Here is a 16,773-nt window from a genome sequence, read left to right on the forward strand (position 1 = left end):
GGTGGATTTACAGCTCTGGCGGCTGCAGACAGATGCGGTGGAGCCCAGACGCTGCTTCCCCAGCTGGGCCGGAGCCACCGGAGGCTGCGGGTGCGCGGGGAGCGGAGCCTTGTCCCTCCAGCGCTCGGGGCAGCGGGTGACCACAGGGCCCCCCGAGGGCTGGGGTGTGGAGTCTGAAAGCAGAGGGGACAGCGGAGATGGAACCCAGGAGTCCTGGCTCCCAGCCCCCGCCGCTTTACCCCACCACATTGCCTCCCCTCCCAGGGCTGGGGAGAGAACCCAGGAGTCCTGGCTCCCAGCGCCGCCCCCCCGATCTGCCCCACCAGACCCCCACAATTCCCAGAGCTGGGGAGAGAACCCAGGAGTCCTGGCTTCCAGCCCCGCCCCCCCGATCTGCCCCACCAGACCCCCACCCTTCCCAGAGCTGGGGAGAGAAACCAGGAGTCCTGGCTCCCAAGACCCCCACCCCCCGATCTTTCCAACCTCCTCCCAGAGCTGGAGAGAGAACCCAGGAATCCTGGCTCCCAGCCCCCCTGCTCTAACCACTAGACCCCCCCCCCTCATACCTCTCCCTGCTTTCTCAGTGGTCAGGGGCAGGAGAATTAGCGATGTCTCCTTGCTGGGATGAACCTCTTCCCCAGGCAGAGATCTCCGGCTGGGACAATCCACATCCCCTGGGAGCAACCAGACACTGTCAGCAGCGACCCCATCCGCTGTGCGACTCTTCCCCAGCTGCCCTGCCCCAGAGGTGGCTGCATCTCCACGCCGCACGAGCCATCCCTGTGCAGTGTTATATGTTCCCCAGCTTCCCCGCCCCAGAGGTGGCTGCATCTACGCGCCAGATGAATTCTCATTAGGAGTTCAGGAGCTGCAATGAGGCAGGGCACTTACTCTCAGACTTGGAGAATCTGCGTGGGTCTCCAGAGACTCCCTTCGCTCGTGCTTCCGCCCCACAACCGTCAGGGGGGATTGGGCTGCAGCCAGACATCAGGGCCCCGAGGGTAGGAACAGCAGGTGTAATGGTTAGAGAACTCACCCCACACAGCTCTGCTGGTGCCTTTCAACCCTGACCCGCAGCCCTCTGCGCCCCCAGCCCTGTCCCCCCACCACAGTTCTGCCAGTGCCCCTCAATCCCGACCTGCGCCCCCTGCTCGCCCAGCCTTGGGACTTTCTGGGCTTTGGCTTCTGGCTGGGTGAGTGGAAAGTGGGAAGGGAGCCAGCGAATGACCGGACGCATCAGAGTGACCCCTCCCTGCAGACAAGTGGGGAGGGGGAGCTAGTTGTTAGACTGGGGGGGGGGGGCTGTTGCTGGGAGCCCAGACTCCTGGGCTTCATTTCAGGCTCTTTGACACTGAATTACCTTAGTCCCTTCTTCAAGGCACTTTTCCACTTCGCTAGATGCCACCCTCCTCCCAGAGCCAGGGAGAGAACCCAGGAGTCCTGGCTCCCAGCCCCCCTGCTCTAACCACCAGACCCCACTCCCCTCCCAGAAGCAGGGAGAGAACCCAGGAGTCCTGGCTCTCAGCCCCCCCTGCTCTAACCATCAGTCCCCACTCCCCCTCCCAGAAGCAGGGAGAGAACCCAGGAGTCCTGGCTCTCAGCCCCCTACTGCGCTAACCACCAAACCCCACTCCCCTCCTAGAGCTTGGGAAAGAACCCAGGAGTCCTGCTCTGTGTGGCTGGGGGGAGGGGGAGGTCCCAGCGCAGCAGGTACTGAGGCTGGCAGGAGATGAAAGTGGGGGCATCAGAGGTGAGGCAGCCACTGGGCCTTGGCTTCCTGATTTCTCCGCCCGGACGCCTGGGTTCAAAGCAGAGGGCAGCAGAGGTGGAAATAACAGTCCCATAAATCTGCAACTCTCGGGGGAACATAATCAGCTCTCAGGGACGGAAAGATAAACAACAGGGGTGGGCGGAGGAGGGGAAGCCAGGATGCCTGGGTTTTTATCCCTGGCTTTGTGGGGAAAGACCCCGTGTCCCATTCGTTTCTCACAAATGAGATACGCACCCACAAATCCGCACCCAGCAAAAAAGATACACATAGACACAGATGTCCTACGTACATGCAACAGCATGGACAAAACCCACACTGCGATACACACAGACAGCCTCAGGCCCCCCCCCACCCCAGGTCACACAACCTGCCCCGCCCCTGGGTCCACACCTTACGTCAGCGCAGGTGGGGGAGCTGGGGGCTGCTTTTCACCGCTCTGCAGCACCGTTACAGTCCCTGTCTCCGGTATGGGTCAGAAACAGCCACATCGGCCTCCTCTTATCTCATCTACCCCCTTCTATCGCCCTCGCAGCATCCCCAGACACCCCTTTGATCCCCATGCACCCTATCCATCCCGACACCGCAACCATCCATCCATCCATCCCCAGACACCCATCCATCCATCCTTCCATCCACCCATCCCAACACCCCATCGATCCATCCCAACACCCCATCCATCCCTCCATCCATCCCCAGACACCCATCCATCCATCCTTCCATCCACCCATCCCAACACCCCATCCATCCATCCCAACACCCCACCCATCCATCCATCCATCCCCAGACATCCATCCTTCCATCCATCTATCCACCCATCCCAACACCCCATCGATCCATCCCAACACCCCATCCATCCCTCCATCCATCCCCAGACACCCATCCATCCATCCTTCCATCCATCCATCCCAACACCCCATCCATCCATCCTTCCATCCCCAGACATCCATCCTTCCATCCATCTATCCCGACACCCCATCCATCCATCCTTCCGTCCATCCATCCCAACACCCCATTGATCCATCCCAACACCCCATCCATCCCTCCATCCCCAGCACCCATCCATCCATCCTTCCATCCACCCATCCCAACACCCCATCCATCCATTCATCCCAACACCCCACCCATCCATCCATCCCCAGACATCCATCCTTTCATCCCGACACCCCATCCATCGATCCTTCCATGCATCCATCCATCCATCCAGACACCCAATCCAACCATCACATCCATCCTTCCATCCCAACACTCCATCCATCCATCCATCCCCAGACACCCATCCATCCATCCTTCCATGCACCCATCCCAACACGCCATCAATCAATCCATTCATCCCAACACCCCACCCATCCATCCCCAGACATCCATCTTTCCATCCATCTATCCTGACACCCCATCCATCGATCCTTCCATGCATCCATCCAGACATCCAATCCAACCATCCCATCCATCTCCAAACCCCATCCATCTTTCCATCCCAACACCCCATCCATCCATCCATCCATCCTTCCATCCATACAACCCAACACTCCTTCCTTCCATACATCCATCCCCAGACACCCCATCCATCCTGACACCCCATCCATCCATCCATCCCGACACCCCATCCATCCATCCTTCCATCCATCCCAACACCACATCCATCCATCCCGACACCCCATTCATCCATCCCCACACCCATCCATCCATCCATCCATCCATCCATCCCCACACCTCATCCGTCCATCCTTCCATCCATCCCAACACCACATCCATTCCATCCCGACACTCCATTCATCCATCCCCACACCCATCCATCCATCCATCCTTCCATCCATCCTTCCATTCGTCCCGACACACCCCATCCATGCATCCATCCATCCATCCCCATCCATCCTTCCATTCTTCCCGACACCCCATCCATCCCAACACCCCGTCTATCCATTCTTCCATCCATCCATCCTTCCATTCATCCCGACACACCCCATCCATCCATCCATCCATCCATCCCTCCCCAGACACCACATCTATCCATCCATCTCACACACTTGCTCTGTCCCGCTTGGGTGTGACACTGAAATTCAAATCTCTCCCATCCCAGCACAATAGCTGAGAGAGACCGTGGCCAGGGGGTGACAATCCAACCCTTTTCTACTTCTCCACCATTCCCCAGTTTTGTTTCTCAGCTGCTCCACCCCAGAGGTGGCCGCATCTCAGTGCTGGGCAAGCTATCCTCGTGTGGTGTTACGTGTGGCTGTTCCCCAGCTGCCCCGCCCCAGAGGTGGCTGCATCTCAGCGCTGCCCTGGACTCTCGCAGCTCGGCAGCTGGGCCCGCTGATCGGTGGGGGCTGGGCCGGGAACCAGGAAAGGCATCAGAGAAGAAATGAGCACTAATGGATCCTGCCATAACTAATTCATCCCCCTGAGCAGACAGTGAGATGCAGCCTCCCGCAGGGCTCATCGCCCGGCTACTGGCGCGGCAGCTCCCTGTATTTACAGCTCTCAAAATGCCCGCCAGTGACGGGGTGGGGGAGTCGGGTTGGAGGCTTGCCAAATGCAACAGGGGTCTGCAGGTCGGGAGTGAGGGGCACCGGCAGGGCTGCAGGGGGGCCAGGGCAGGGCTGGCAGGGGGCTGCGGCTCGGGAGTGAGTGAGGGATACCAGCAGAGCAGGGGGCAGGGCTGCGGGGGGCAGAGGCTGCGGATCGGGAGTGAGGGGCACCGGCAGACCTGGGGGGAGCCCAGGGCTGTGGGGGGCAGGGGCTATGGGTCTGGAGTGAGGGGCACCGGCAGGGCTGCGTGGGGGCCCAGGGCAGGGCTGGCAGGGGGCTGCAGATCAGGAGTGAGGGGCACCGGCAGAGCAGGGGGGCAGGGCTGTGGGGGGCAGGGGCTGTGGGTCGGGAGTGAGGGGCACAGGCAGGGCTGGGGGGGTGAGTGAGTTCCAGGCCACCTTGGGTCTTTCCCATCATGCACTTTCTCCCCCCCCCCCCCCATAAATGAGTAATTGTGTCTCCATGGCAATGGATGCTGCGGGAAGCAGAAATTAATTAGCAGGGAGGCACCAAGATGCCCCCCCAGCCCTGCAGGTGCCCCGCACTGCCGACCCGCAGCTCCTGCAGAGGGGAGGATCCCGAGGGATGCTGGGGGGCTGGGGGGGGCTGGATGCAGGGGGGAGGATCCGGGGAGGGCGGGGCTTGGGGCGGGGCAGGTTTCGCTGCAGCGGCTGCTCCCTGCGCCGGTCGGTGTCTCCGGCTCCCGGCGGTTCGGTCCCGTCCGGTCCCTGCGCGATGGCTACGAGCCTGATGCTGGCGACCCTGCTCTGCGCGGTGGGCCCCGCCGCCGGGAAGGTAGGGAGGGGACCTGGGCCCCCCGAGTCCTGCGCCCCATCGCCCCCCGGCTCCCCATCTCTCCCCCTGCGCCGCCCTGTTCCCCATCGCCCCCCAGCACCCCCATCTCTCCCCATGGGACCCCCGGCACCCCCATCTTCTCCGTCGCCTCCGCCTCTCCATGTCTCCCCATAGCCCCCTGCGCCCCCATCTCCCCCCACCGCACTCCCGGCACCCCCATCTTTTCCATCGCCTCCCCCGGCGCCCCCATCTTCTCCATCGCCTCCCCCGGCGCCCAATCTCTCGCCATAGCCCCCTGCTTACCCTTCTCCCCCCCTGCGCCCCGTCTCTCCCCATCGGCTCCCCCGGCGCCCCCATCTTCTCCATCGCTTCCCCCGGCGCCCCATCTCTCGCCATAGCCCCCTGCACCCCCTTCTCCCCCCCTGCGCCCCGTCTCTCCCCATCTTCCCCCTGCGCCCTCTCTTCTCCTTCGCCTCCCTGCACCCCTCGTCTTCTCTCCTTTTATCCCCCTCCGCGAACCCCTCGTCCCCTTCCCCCCCCCTTCCTTATTATGGTCTCCCGGGGTCGGGGATGTACCCGGAGCCAGGGGAGTCGGGGGGGCTGATGGTCCCATCTCCGGGGCTCCGAAGCCCAGACCCCGCCCCCCCCCACAGCGCACGAGATCGGAGGGGGGGCTGTGAGTTCCCCCCTCAGTGGAGACGGTAGAGTTGGGGCGGATCGAGGGGGGTGCTGGGGGGATCGAGTTGGGGGTGGGGTGTATAAACGGAGTGGGCAGTGTTTGGGGGTGGGAGGTGTCGCGGGATGGGGGGTGTTTGGGGCGTGGGGGTCTCAGGGGATGGGTGGTGTTTGGGAGGGTGGCGGTCTAGGAGGATGGGGTGTTTGAGGGGGATGGGGGTCTGGAGGATGGGGAGTTGAGGGTGTTTGGGGTTTTAAGGGGGTGTTTGAGGGGGTGAAGGTCTATGGGGATGGGGTGCTTGAGGGGGATGGGGGTCTGGAAGATGGAGGTGTTTGAGGGGGATGGGGAGTGTTTGCAGGGGTTTTAGTCTAGGGGGATGGAAGTGTTTGGGGGGATGGGGGTGTTTGGGGTGTGGGGGTCTTGGAGGATGGGGGGTGTTTGGGGGGGTGGTCTAGGGGGATGGACTGTTTGGGGAGATGTGAAGTCTGGGGGATGGGCGTGTTTGGGGGTCTAGGGGGATGGGGTGTTTGGGGGAATGGGAAGTCTGGGGATGGGGGGTGTTTGGGGGGTCTAGGGGGATGGGATGTTTGAGGGGATGGGGGTCTGGAGGATGGGGGGTGTTTGGGGGTCTAGGAAGATGGGGTGTTTGGGGGGATGGGAAGTCTGGGGGATGGGGGGTGTTTGGGGGGTCTAGGGGGATGGAGTGTTTGAGGGGATGGGGGGTCTGGAGGATGGGGGGTGTTTGGGGGTCTAGGGGGACGGGGTGTTTGAGGAGGGGGGGTCTGGAGGATGGAGAGGGTTGGGGGGTTCTGTGTCACTGTCGCACTCCGCCCCAGAAGCAGCCGCATTTGAGCTGTGCACCGGGAGGGGGGAGGAAGTGGGGGGGGAGAGAGAAAGAACGAGAAGGGGCCCTGCTGGCCACAGACAACGCACAGTCTGTGATGCCTGGGGGCCGGGGCTGGCAGCGCCCCCCCCCCAACCCCTCCTCATCTCCCCCAGAGCCAGCTGCCAACCCCCCCTCCCCGCCCCCCCAGCACTCCTGGTGACTCAGCCTGCGGATCCTGGCTGCCACAGACACAAGGGCGGGGGGGATCACTACAGAGATGCCCCTCCCCCACCATCTCCCAGACCTGCCCCCCCATTTACTGAACCCCCCCCCATTAACTGGAAAAAGTGGGGAGCTGTCCTGTACTGAAAAGAGCAGGACTCCCAGCTCCGGGAGGGCATTGGGGTCTGGTGGTTAGAGCGGGCCGGGGGAGGGGGATCCAGGACTCCTGGGTTCGCTGGGAATCTTGGGTACCGTCCATTCACCTCTCCGCCTCTTTCTCTCTGTGTTTTCCCCACAGGCTCTTCCTGCCGGCCCCAGGGGGGCACTGCCCCACGACTCGGCCGGGGGCCCCCGACGTTTCCGACGGGACCTGCGGGGGGCTCCCTATGAGGGGGAGATGGGGCTGGCCAACGAGATCTACTACCCCCCGGCTGGGGCCGCTGGCCCAGGATGAGCTGCTGGCCCAGGCGCTGGAGAGGCTGGGGGTACCCCCCTGCGGGCCGGTGGCGGGAGGATGAGCCGGGGGGCACCCCGTGGCTCCAGGAGGTGCCCGCCGGTGGCCGCTGGAGGCAGGACGGGGCCCAGGCCGCCCTGGCTCTCCAGCGCCTCCTCCAGGAATCGGTCCCCCTGGCCTCCCTCCTGCAGCTATGGGACCAGGCCAGGGGGGGCCCCATACCCTGATTACGATGAGACCGGGGCGGGCGCCCCCCCCAGGACCCGGCCCCCGGCCCCACCCCAGCTGAGCCGCTACCGGACGGACGGGGCCTACGAGAGCCACCAGGACGAGCCGGGGGATGAGGAGCCTGGAGAGATGGATGCGGAGATGCTGAGGTGCCTGGAGAAGGGCCGGGCCCAGGGCCCCATGCCCTGCCCCCTGAGCCGGCCAGTCCCGGGGCCAGATGGGAGCCAGCGCCCCCTAGAAGGAAAAGGCGATGGGCCTCAGCCAGGGTCCGGGATTCAGGACTCCTGGGTTCTATCCCTGGCTCTAGGAGGGGCATGGGGTCTAGTGGTTAGAGCAGGGGAGGCTGGGAGTCAGGACTCCTGGGTTCTCTCCCTGTCTCTGGGAGGGGAGCAGGGTCTAGTGGATCAGAGTGGGGGGCGGGGGCTGGGATCCCAGACACCTGGGTTCTAGCTCCGTTTTTCCTCTGGCTCGCAGGTACCTGGTGGGCCGGATCCTCGCGGGGGGCGGCGAGACGCGACCCCCCCGCCACCCCAGACGCCTGCGCCGGGGGCTGGAGGAAGAACCCCCCACCCTGCTGCGTGTGAAGCGGCTCGGGGATGATGGGGAGGGGCCTGAGGCGGGGGCACCCCAGCTGCAGCGGGCCAAGAGGACGGAGGAGGAGGAAGAGGAGGCTGGTGGGGGGCGGAGAGGGGTGTATGGGGGGGAACCTCTGCTGAGGTATCTGCCTGAGTAATGGGGACCTCTCCCAGGGCCCAGTGAGCGCTAATGCGGCGGGGGAGGGGGGGCTTATGTCCCCCCCCGCCCGTCTCTGAATGTAGCCAGCCTGTGGGTGCGGGGGAGGGGCTGCCTTGCTCCTAGCCCCCCAATCTCTGCCCCCCCCAATGACCCCTCCCTCCACAGGCCAGCTTATCTCTGGGCCCCACGTCTTTCCCACACAAGCCAACTGCCCCCCCCCCCATTGGGGTCACGGCTCGCCCCCGACACGCTTCAAGACCCCTATTCCCCCCCGGCTTTGCCCCCCAATATCCCAGCTCTGAGCCCCCTAGTGTCCCCAGGGCTCTGCCCCCCCAGCTCTGAACCTCCCCATTCACCCCCTGCCCTAGTTCTGCCCCCCCTACTCCCTTGGTTCCCCCAGCTTCTAGCAGTCCATTCAGTAACAGCCCTTGTCTGTCCGTCTGGTGTTGATTAATTAACTAATGAAATAAAGGCTCGTCAGGTATTTTGATGTAAAGCCCAAGTGGTGGTCTCCTTGTGTGTGCCCCTGCCCCCCGGCTAGGGGGCACTGTGCTGTGGGGAGCAGGTTGGGGGGCTGGGCAGGGGGCTCTCTCCCCTGGCAGTCAGGGCTGGGCGCTAGGGGGGCACCATAGGGCAGAGAGCAGGGTGGGGGGCTGGGCAGGGGGCGCTCTCCCTGGCAATCGGGGCCGGATGCTGGGGGGGGGAGGGGCGCCGTGCTGTGGGTCGGGGTCGGGGGGGTTTAGTGGGGGGTGCTCCTCTCTGGACAGAGCCCCGGAGGCGGGAGACTTAGGACAGAACCCCAAACGTTTTATTCCCAGGTTCGGGGCCTGCCCGAGGAAGACCAGAGGCCGAAGCCAGAGGGTCCCTGGTGGCCGCGGCTGGATGGCAAAGGGACATCTCAGGGGGAGCCCCTGGGGAGGGGGGGTCCGATCCGTCTGCCATCAGCCCCGAAGAGGGCCCAGGAAGGGGTGAGCCTGAGAGACGGAGGGAGGAGTGTGTGAGTGAAAGGGGGAGTCAGGTATTGGGGTCCCTGCTGTTCAACCAGCCCCCCTTTCTCAGCCGGGGGGGGGTCAGGCATTGGGGTCCCCTCTGTTCAGCCAGCCCCCCCTTCTGAGCCGGGGGGGGATCAGGGCTGTGGGGGGAAGGGAAACCGCCTCCACCAATTGTGGCTCAGTGAGGGCCCAGCAGCCGCCTTCCCCACTCTGCCCCCCCACATCCAGCTGCATCCTCTCCTCTCATTGGCTGTTGCTAGGAGACCACCTCCCTGCTGCTCCAGAGCCCTGATGCTGGGTGGGGGGGACACAGAGAGGGGCTGTGGGGAATTTGGGGCCCTGTGGGGAGCCCTGGAGGGTTTGGGGGGCTCTGTCAGGCACAGTGGGAGGTTTGGGGGCAGTGAGGGGGTTCAGGGGCCCAGTGGGGGGTCCTAACCCCCCACAGCCCCCCAAACCTCCCACCTAGCAATAAACGACCAGGGATACCCCCCACCTCGGCAGGCAGCCAGCTGGAGGACAAAGGGGCCAAGGGGGGGGTAACTTTCCAGTCTATGCTGTATTCCAGACACCAAATTAAAACCGTCCTGCGTTCACACAGGCCGAGAGTCACTCCAGATTCAGGCAGCTGGGGGGAGGCTCCCTTTGGGTGGGTGTCTCCCTCCCGGGGGAACCCCTCACCTCTCGGGGGCACTGAGGGTTGGTCCCAGGGGGCAGAGAGGGCAAGGGACTCCCCCCCAGGGAGAGTGTGAGCCGAAGGGGGGCTGGTGCACTGAAGACCCCCACCCCCAACAGGGGCAGTGCCAGAGCCGGGTGAGAGCACCAGGCCCGTGGATCTGTATGGCCTCGTTCCCGCTCCCTCCCTCCCGTACTCCTCCGCTGGGCCCATCTCGTTCCCTCGCTTCTGCACTCCTCCACAGGGCCTGAATCGTTCTTTCATTCCGGTACTCCTCCTCCACCGGGCCCGTCTCGTTCCCTCGCTCCCGCACTCCTCCTCTGCAGGGCCTGTCTCGTTCCCTCACTTCCGCACTCCTCCTCTGCCAGGCCCGTCTTGTTCACTCGCTCCTGCACTCCTCCACAGGGCCTGAATCATTCTCTCATTCCGGTACTCCTCCTCCACTGGGCCCGCCTCGTTCCCTTACTCCCACACTCCTCCTCCACCGGGCACGTCTCGTTCCCTCGCTCCCGCACTCCTCCACAGGGCCTGAATCGTTCTTTCATTCCGGTACTCCTCCTCCACTGGTCCCGTCTCGTTCCCTCGCTCCCGCACTCCTCCTCCACTGGGCCCGCCTCGTTCCCTTACTCCCACACTCCTCCTCTGCTGGGCCTGTCTCGTTCCCTCACTTCCGCACTCCTCCTCTGCCAGGCCCGTCTTGTTCACTCGCTCCTGCACTCCTCCACAGGGCCTGAATCATTCTCTCATTCCGGTACTCCTCCTCCACTGGGCCCGCCTCGTTCCCTTACTCCCACACTCCTCCTCCACCGGGCACGTCTCGTTCCCTCGCTCCCGCACTCCTCCTCCACTGGGCCCGCCTCGTTCCCTTACTCCCACACTCCTCCTCTGCCGGGCCTGTCTCGTTCCCTCACTTCCGCACTCCTCCTCTGCCAGGCCCGTCTTGTTCACTCGCTCCCGCACTCCTCCACAGGGCCTGAATCATTCTCTCATTCCGGTAGTCCTCCTCCACTGGTCCCATCTCGTTCCCTCGCTCCCGCACTCCTCCACTGGGCCCGCCTCGTTCTCTTACTCCCACACTCCTCCTCTGCCGGGCCTGTCTCGTTCCCTCACTTCCGCACTCCTCCTCTGCTAGGCCCGTCTTGTTCACTCGCTCCCGCACTCCTCCACAGGGCCTGAATCGTTCTCTCATTCCGGTACTCCTCCTCCACCGGGCCCGTCTTTTTCCCTCACTCCCACACTCCTCCACCGCTGGGCCCATCTTCTTCCCTCGCTCCCACACTCCTTCTCCGCCAGGCCCATCTCATTCCCTCGCTCCCACACTCCTTCTCCACCAGGCCTGTCTCATTCCCTCGCTCCCACACTTCTCCACAGGGCCTGAATTGTTCTCTCATTCCGGTTCTCCGCCTCTGCCGGGCCCGTCTTCTTCCCTCGCTCCCACTCTCCTCCTCCGCCGGGCCCATCTCATTCCCTCACTCCCAGACTCCTCCACAGGGCCTGAATCATTCTCTCATTCCGGTTCTCCCCCTCCGCCGGGCCTGTCTTGTTCCTTCGCTCCCACACTCCTCCACAGGGCATGAATCGTTCTCTCATTCCAGTTCTCCTCCTCTGCCAGGCCCGTCTTCTTCCCTCGCTCCTACACTCCTCCTCCGCTGGGCCTGTCCTGTTCCCTCGCTCCTGTGCTCTGCTGGGGTGATTCACTCCTGTACTCCTCTGCTAGGGCTGTCTCGTTCCCTCGCTCCGGAGACCGGCCGCACTCGTTTGCCCAAGAGGCTGCCTCGTTCCTTCGCTCCTGGACTCTGCCGCACTCGTCCGCTCAGTGACCTGTGTCCTTCTATCGCTCGGGGTAGGTGGTGGTGGGGGGCAGCGAACCAGGCTCCCGTCCTCCTCTCCGCGGCCCGTTTCTCTCCCTTGCTCCTGGCCACGGCCCCTCAACACTTCACAACATCCCCTGCAAGACTTCCCCCATGCCCGGCACTGCCCCCCAATCCCTGCCCTACAGCACCCCTGTGCCCTGCCCCTCACACCCACCAACCACCACCCTACAGCACCCCTGTGCCCTGCCCCCCACACCCACCAACCCCCACCCTACAGCACCCCTATGCCCTGCTCCCACACCCACCAACCCCCACCCTACAGCACCCCTATGCCCTGCTCCCACACCCACCAACCCCCACCCTACAGCACCCCTATGCCCTGCTCCCACACCCACCAACTCCCACCCTACAGCACCCCTGCGCCCTGCCCCCCACACCCACCAACCCCCGCTACAGCACCCCTGTGCCCTGCCCCCCACACCCACCAACCCCCACCCTACAGCACCCCTGTGCCCTGCCCCCCACACCCACCAACCCCTACCCTACAGCACCCCTGTGCCCTGCCCCCCACACGCACCAACCCCTACCCTACAGCACCCCTGTGCCCTGCCCCCCACACCCACCAACCCCCACCCTACAGCACCCCTATGCCCTGCTCCCACACCCACCAACCCCCACCCTACAGCACCCCTGCACCCTGCCCCCACACCCACCAACCCTCACCCTACAGCACCCCTGTGCCCTGCCCCCCACACCCACCAACCCCTACCCTACAGCACCCCTGTGCCCTGCCCCCCACACCCACCAACCCCCACCCTACAGCACCCCTGTGCCCTGCCCCCCACACCCACCAACCCCTACCCTACAGCACCCCTATGCCCTGCTCCCACACCCACCAACTCCCACCCTACAGCACCCCTGCACCCTGCCCCCACACCCACCAACCCTCACCCTACAGCACCCCTGTGACCTGCCCCCCACACCCACCAACCCCCGCTACAGCACCCCTGTGCCCTGCCCCCCACACCCACCAACTCCCACCCTACAGCACCCCTGTGCCCTGCCCCCCACACCCACCAACCCCCACCCTACAGCACCCCTATGCCCTGCCCCCCACACCCACAACCGACCCCCCCCTGCAAACCCACTCGACCGCCTCTTAGTCAACACCCCCACAGACAGATCAGGGCTCCCCACCCCCAGGGGGCAGCAGGGACCCACATACGTATGGGGCAGCGCAGCAGCAACAGATGCGACCACTGCTGGGGCTGGGGTGGGGGCAGCGGTAGCCGGTTGCAGAACAATTAGGTGAGAACTGGGCCGAGTGGGGGTTGGGATCCTGCTTGAGATCGTACCAGGAGCTGGGGAGAGAACCCAGGAGTCCGGGCCCCCAACCCCCCCCCCCACTAGACCCCACTCCCGTCCCAGCACTGGGGAGAGAACCCAGGAGTCCGGGCTCCCAGCCCCCCCTGCTCTAATCACTAGACCCCGCTCCCCTCCCAGCACTGGGGAGAGAACCCAGGAGTCCGGGCTCCCAGCCCCCCCTGCTCTAATCACTAGACCCCGCTCCCCTCCCAGCGCCGGGGAGAGAACCCAGGAGTCCGGGCTCCCAGCCCACCCCACTCTAATCACTAGACCCGGCTCCCCTCCCAGCGCCGGGGAGAGAACCCAGGAGTCCGGGCTCCCAGCCCACCCCACTCTAATCACTAGACCCGGCTCCCCTCCCAGCGCCTGGGAGAGAACCCAGGAGTCCGGGCTCCCAGCCCCCCCCCCCCAATCACTAGACCCGGCTCCCCTCCCAGCGCCGGGGAGAGAACCCAGGAGTCCGGGCTCCCAGCCGACCCCCCCCTCTAATCACTAGACCCGGCTCCCCTCCCAGCGCCGGGGAGTGAACCCAGGAGTCCGGGCTCCCAGCCCCACCCCACTTTTGTTCCGTTCTCCCCGCTGCAGCCTCCAGGACTCCATTTCCCAGGCGGCGCCGCGGCGGGAGGCCCCGGCCGGCGGGCGGGCGGGGGCGGCGCGGTGCATGCCGGGGGCTGTAGTCCCCCCTCCCGCCGGCGCTGAAGATGTCCGAGGTGCGGCCGCCCCCGCTGCGGGCGCTGGGCGATTTCCTGCTGGGCCCCGCGCGCCTGGCGGCCCCGGACCCGCGCGACCCGCAGCGCTGGAGGAACCGGGTCCTCAACAACCTGCTGTATTATCAGAGCAACTACGGGCTGGGCCTGGGGCTGGCGCTGCTGCTGGGGGGGTGAGCGCCGGCGGGGGGGGCAGGGCAAGGGGGGGGGGTCCGTGCATGCTCCGGGGGGGTCAGTGCAAGGGGGGGGGTCCGTGCATGCTCCGGGGGGGTCAGTGCAAGGGGGGGGTCCGTGCATGCTCCGGGGGGGTCAGTGCAAGGGGGGGGTCCGTGCATGCTCCGGGGGGGGGGTTAGCGCAAGGAGTGTGGGGCTTTGCATGCTCCGGGGGGGGGGGTCAGTGCAAGGGGGGGTCCGTGCATGCTCCGGGGGGGGGGTTAGCGCAAGGAGTGTGGGGCTTTGCATGCTACGGGGGGGGGGGGGTCAGTGCAAGGGGGGGTCCGTGCATGCTCCGGGGGGGGGTTAGCGCAAGGAGTGTGGGGCTTTGCATGCTACGGGGGGGGGGGTCAGTGAAAGGGGGGGTCCGTGCATGCTCCGGGGGGGGTCAGTGCAAGGGGGGGTCCGTGCATGCTCTGGGGGGGGGTCCGTGCATGGGGTTGGGGGTCTTGTATGCACCGGGGGGGGGTCAATGCAAGGAGTGTGGTGCTTTGCATGCTACGGGGAGGGGGGGGGGGGTCAGTGCAAAGGGTGGAGGTCAGTGCATGTTCTGAAGGGTCCGTGCATGCTCCGTGGGGGGTCAGTGCAAGGGGGAGGGTCCGTGCATGCTCCAGGGGGGTCAATGCAAGGGATGAGGTGGCCGTGTAATGCTTGGTGGGGGGTGTCAGTGCAAGGGGTGGGGGGCCATGCATGCTCCCCAGGGGGTTGGTACAAGCGGTTGGGGGCTGGGGATGCTCTATGCAAGGGGGGCCGTGTGCTCGGGGGGGGGGGGTCAGTGCAAGGGGGGAGGGGGCTATGCATGCTCCCCAGGGGGTTGGTACAAGCGGTTGGGGGCTGGGGATGCTCTATGCAAGGGGGGCCGTGTGTGCTCGGGGGAGGTCAGTGCAAGGGGGGAGGGGGCTATGCATGCTCCGGGGGAGTCAGTGCAAGGGGTGGGGGGGCTGTGCAATGCTCTCAGGGGGGTCATTGCAAGGGGGGGGCGTGCCTGCTCCCCATGGGGTCAATGCAAGTGGTTGGGGGCTGGGCATGCTCCGGGGGTGTGTGCAAGGTGTGAGGGTAGGATCAATGCAGAATGTGGGCGTCCAGACTCCTGGGTTCTCACTCTGCCCTGTCCCCACAGGTACTTCCGGCCCCTGCACACCCTGCTTTCTGGCTCCGCCGTGACCCTCGTCTTCGTCGCCTTCGTCTGGGCGGCCGAGAACAAGGCTCCAATTCGGCGCTTCCGGAGCAGCTATCCCGGCGCCAGCCTCCTGGCCGTGCTGGGGAGCACCTACGGCCTGGTGTCCCTGTTGGGGGCCTCGAGGGTCTTCCTGCTGACAGTCACCCTGCCCATCTCCAGTGAGTCGGGGGGAGGGATGGGCGGCAGGTGGGGGCCTGATGGGGTGTGGAATCTACGGGGTCAGGTTAAGTAGGGCCGGGGGAATGCTGTGGGGCAGGGTAGCACCGAGGAAGAGGGCCAGGTTTGCTGGGGTAGAATTTGGGGGTGGGGACACATGGGGTAGCAGAGATCAGGGAGGTGGGGGCATGCAGTGGGGTTGATTGGGGGAAGTGGGATTGATGGGGGGTGAGTAAAGTGGGGGAGGTTGGGCAGGCCGGGGGTAACACAGTGCATGGACTGGGGGGGGTCAGATCAATGGGTCACAGGCTGCGTACTGGCGCTGGGAGGGCAAGGGGGGGGGCACAGCTGCCACTTCCTTGCTGCCAGATCCATGCATGCAGCCCCCACCCTGGAGGGCAGTTGCATTTCCAAGGCCGCCTCGGCAGGGCCGTTCCCGCAGCCTTCCTGCTGCGGGCGGTTGCATCTTCGAGGAACGGCTCCTGCAGCGCTGTGCTCGGGGGCCCTGCTGCACGCCCCCCTGCCTGCAGGCGCTGCCCGGTGCGCCAGCCTCTTGCGGGGGGCAGCGGCATTGGCTGCATTCCCCCTGCGGCGGCTGTGCCCGGGGGGGCCGCTCCAGGCCGGCGGGAGCATCCCTGCGTGCAGCAGGCCCCTGCGGTTTAGCTGCAAGAGCCTGGGGGGCCGTCGCTGCTCGGTTGCATGTTAGAGGCGCATCCACCTAGGCAGACCCCATGCTGCTGCCTCCTTTTGCCAGCGGGCGGGGGCACGGCCCACGTATTCTCGCCGCAGCATCCCTGCCTGCAGTCCCCGCCCCGGGGCAGCTTTCGCTGGGGGAGGTTGCATGCAAACGCTCCCTGCACGGCAGAGGCATCCGCGCTGCGGCAGGGGGGAGCGACTTGCCGCCTTGCTGTGTCGCAGGACTTGGGTTGTGGGGGCCGGGGGCTGCTCTCAGCAAGTGACGGGGGACGCTTTCAGCCCCCCCACTTTCTCGCTTTCCCCCCCCCCCCCCCACCGCCACTTGCAGTGATTCTGATCCACGCCTCCTTTCGCCTCCGGAACCTCAAGAATAAAATCGAGAACAAGATCGAGAGCATTGGGCTGAAGAGGACGCCCATGGGGCTACTGTTGGAGGCGATGGGCCAGGAACAAGAAGCTGGCTCTTAAGGAGCGAGACGGACCCGCCCCCCCCCGTCCTTCCCACCAGCCCCTCACCGTTGCCTCGGGCCTGCGCTTCACTACTCTCCTACACGCGCACGCTCACTACCATGAAGCTGCAGCGTCCCTCTGAGTCGAGCCAGGGTCTTGAAGTTGGAGTAGGGGAGGGGATCAGCTATGGCTAACCTGTGGAACTACCTGCCACATGATTTGTTACAGAGGACCAGATAGTTTAGCTGTGGGGGGGGGGCCCTACGGAACTACGTGCCAGATGATTTGATCCCA

At 65.2% G+C, this 16,773-nt stretch overlaps 2 protein-coding genes across 3 annotated transcripts; both read left to right on the forward strand.

The window, feature by feature from the left end:
• The first annotated feature begins 5,032 nt into the window (after positions 1 to 5,032).
• PCSK1N (proprotein convertase subtilisin/kexin type 1 inhibitor) lies at positions 5,033 to 8,231 on the forward strand. The gene is given in 6 exon segments (XM_077840643.1): positions 5,033 to 5,092; positions 7,115 to 7,240; positions 7,242 to 7,304; positions 7,306 to 7,479; positions 7,481 to 7,647; positions 7,973 to 8,231. Coding segments are annotated over 6 exon segments (849 nt in total).
• A 5,541-nt stretch (positions 8,232 to 13,772) lies between these two features.
• On the forward strand, positions 13,773 to 16,767 carry PRAF2 (PRA1 domain family member 2). 2 transcript variants are annotated; one of them, XM_077840647.1, is made up of 3 exons: positions 13,773 to 13,957; positions 15,118 to 15,335; positions 16,358 to 16,767. In XM_077840647.1, exons 1-3 carry the CDS (start codon positions 13,779 to 13,781, stop codon positions 16,495 to 16,497), a joined length of 537 nt encoding a protein of 178 aa, XP_077696773.1. In that variant the 5' UTR covers positions 13,773 to 13,778; the 3' UTR covers positions 16,498 to 16,767. The 2 variants fall into 2 exon arrangements, with proteins under 2 accessions (XP_077696773.1, XP_077696774.1); XM_077840648.1 differs by having other exon boundaries at positions 13,773 to 13,903.
• Positions 16,768 to 16,773: the final 6 nt, after the last annotated feature.

This window comes from Eretmochelys imbricata, chromosome 23, assembly GCF_965152235.1.
Source record: "Eretmochelys imbricata isolate rEreImb1 chromosome 23, rEreImb1.hap1, whole genome shotgun sequence".
In the NCBI taxonomy this organism is placed as follows: Eukaryota; Metazoa; Chordata; order Testudines; family Cheloniidae; genus Eretmochelys; species Eretmochelys imbricata.

Bases quoted from the DNA above. Each gene is read 5' to 3' on its own strand.
- PRAF2 (XM_077840647.1), top strand. From the start codon at position 13,779: ATGTCCGAGGTGCGGCCGCCCCCGCTGCGGGCGCTGGGCGATTTCCTG. The intron at 13,958-15,117 runs GTGAGCGCCGGC...CTGTCCCCACAG, and splicing joins CTGGCGCTGCTGCTGGGGGG to GTACTTCCGGCCCCTGCACA. The intron at 15,336-16,357 runs GTGAGTCGGGGG...CGCCACTTGCAG, and splicing joins AGTCACCCTGCCCATCTCCA to TGATTCTGATCCACGCCTCC.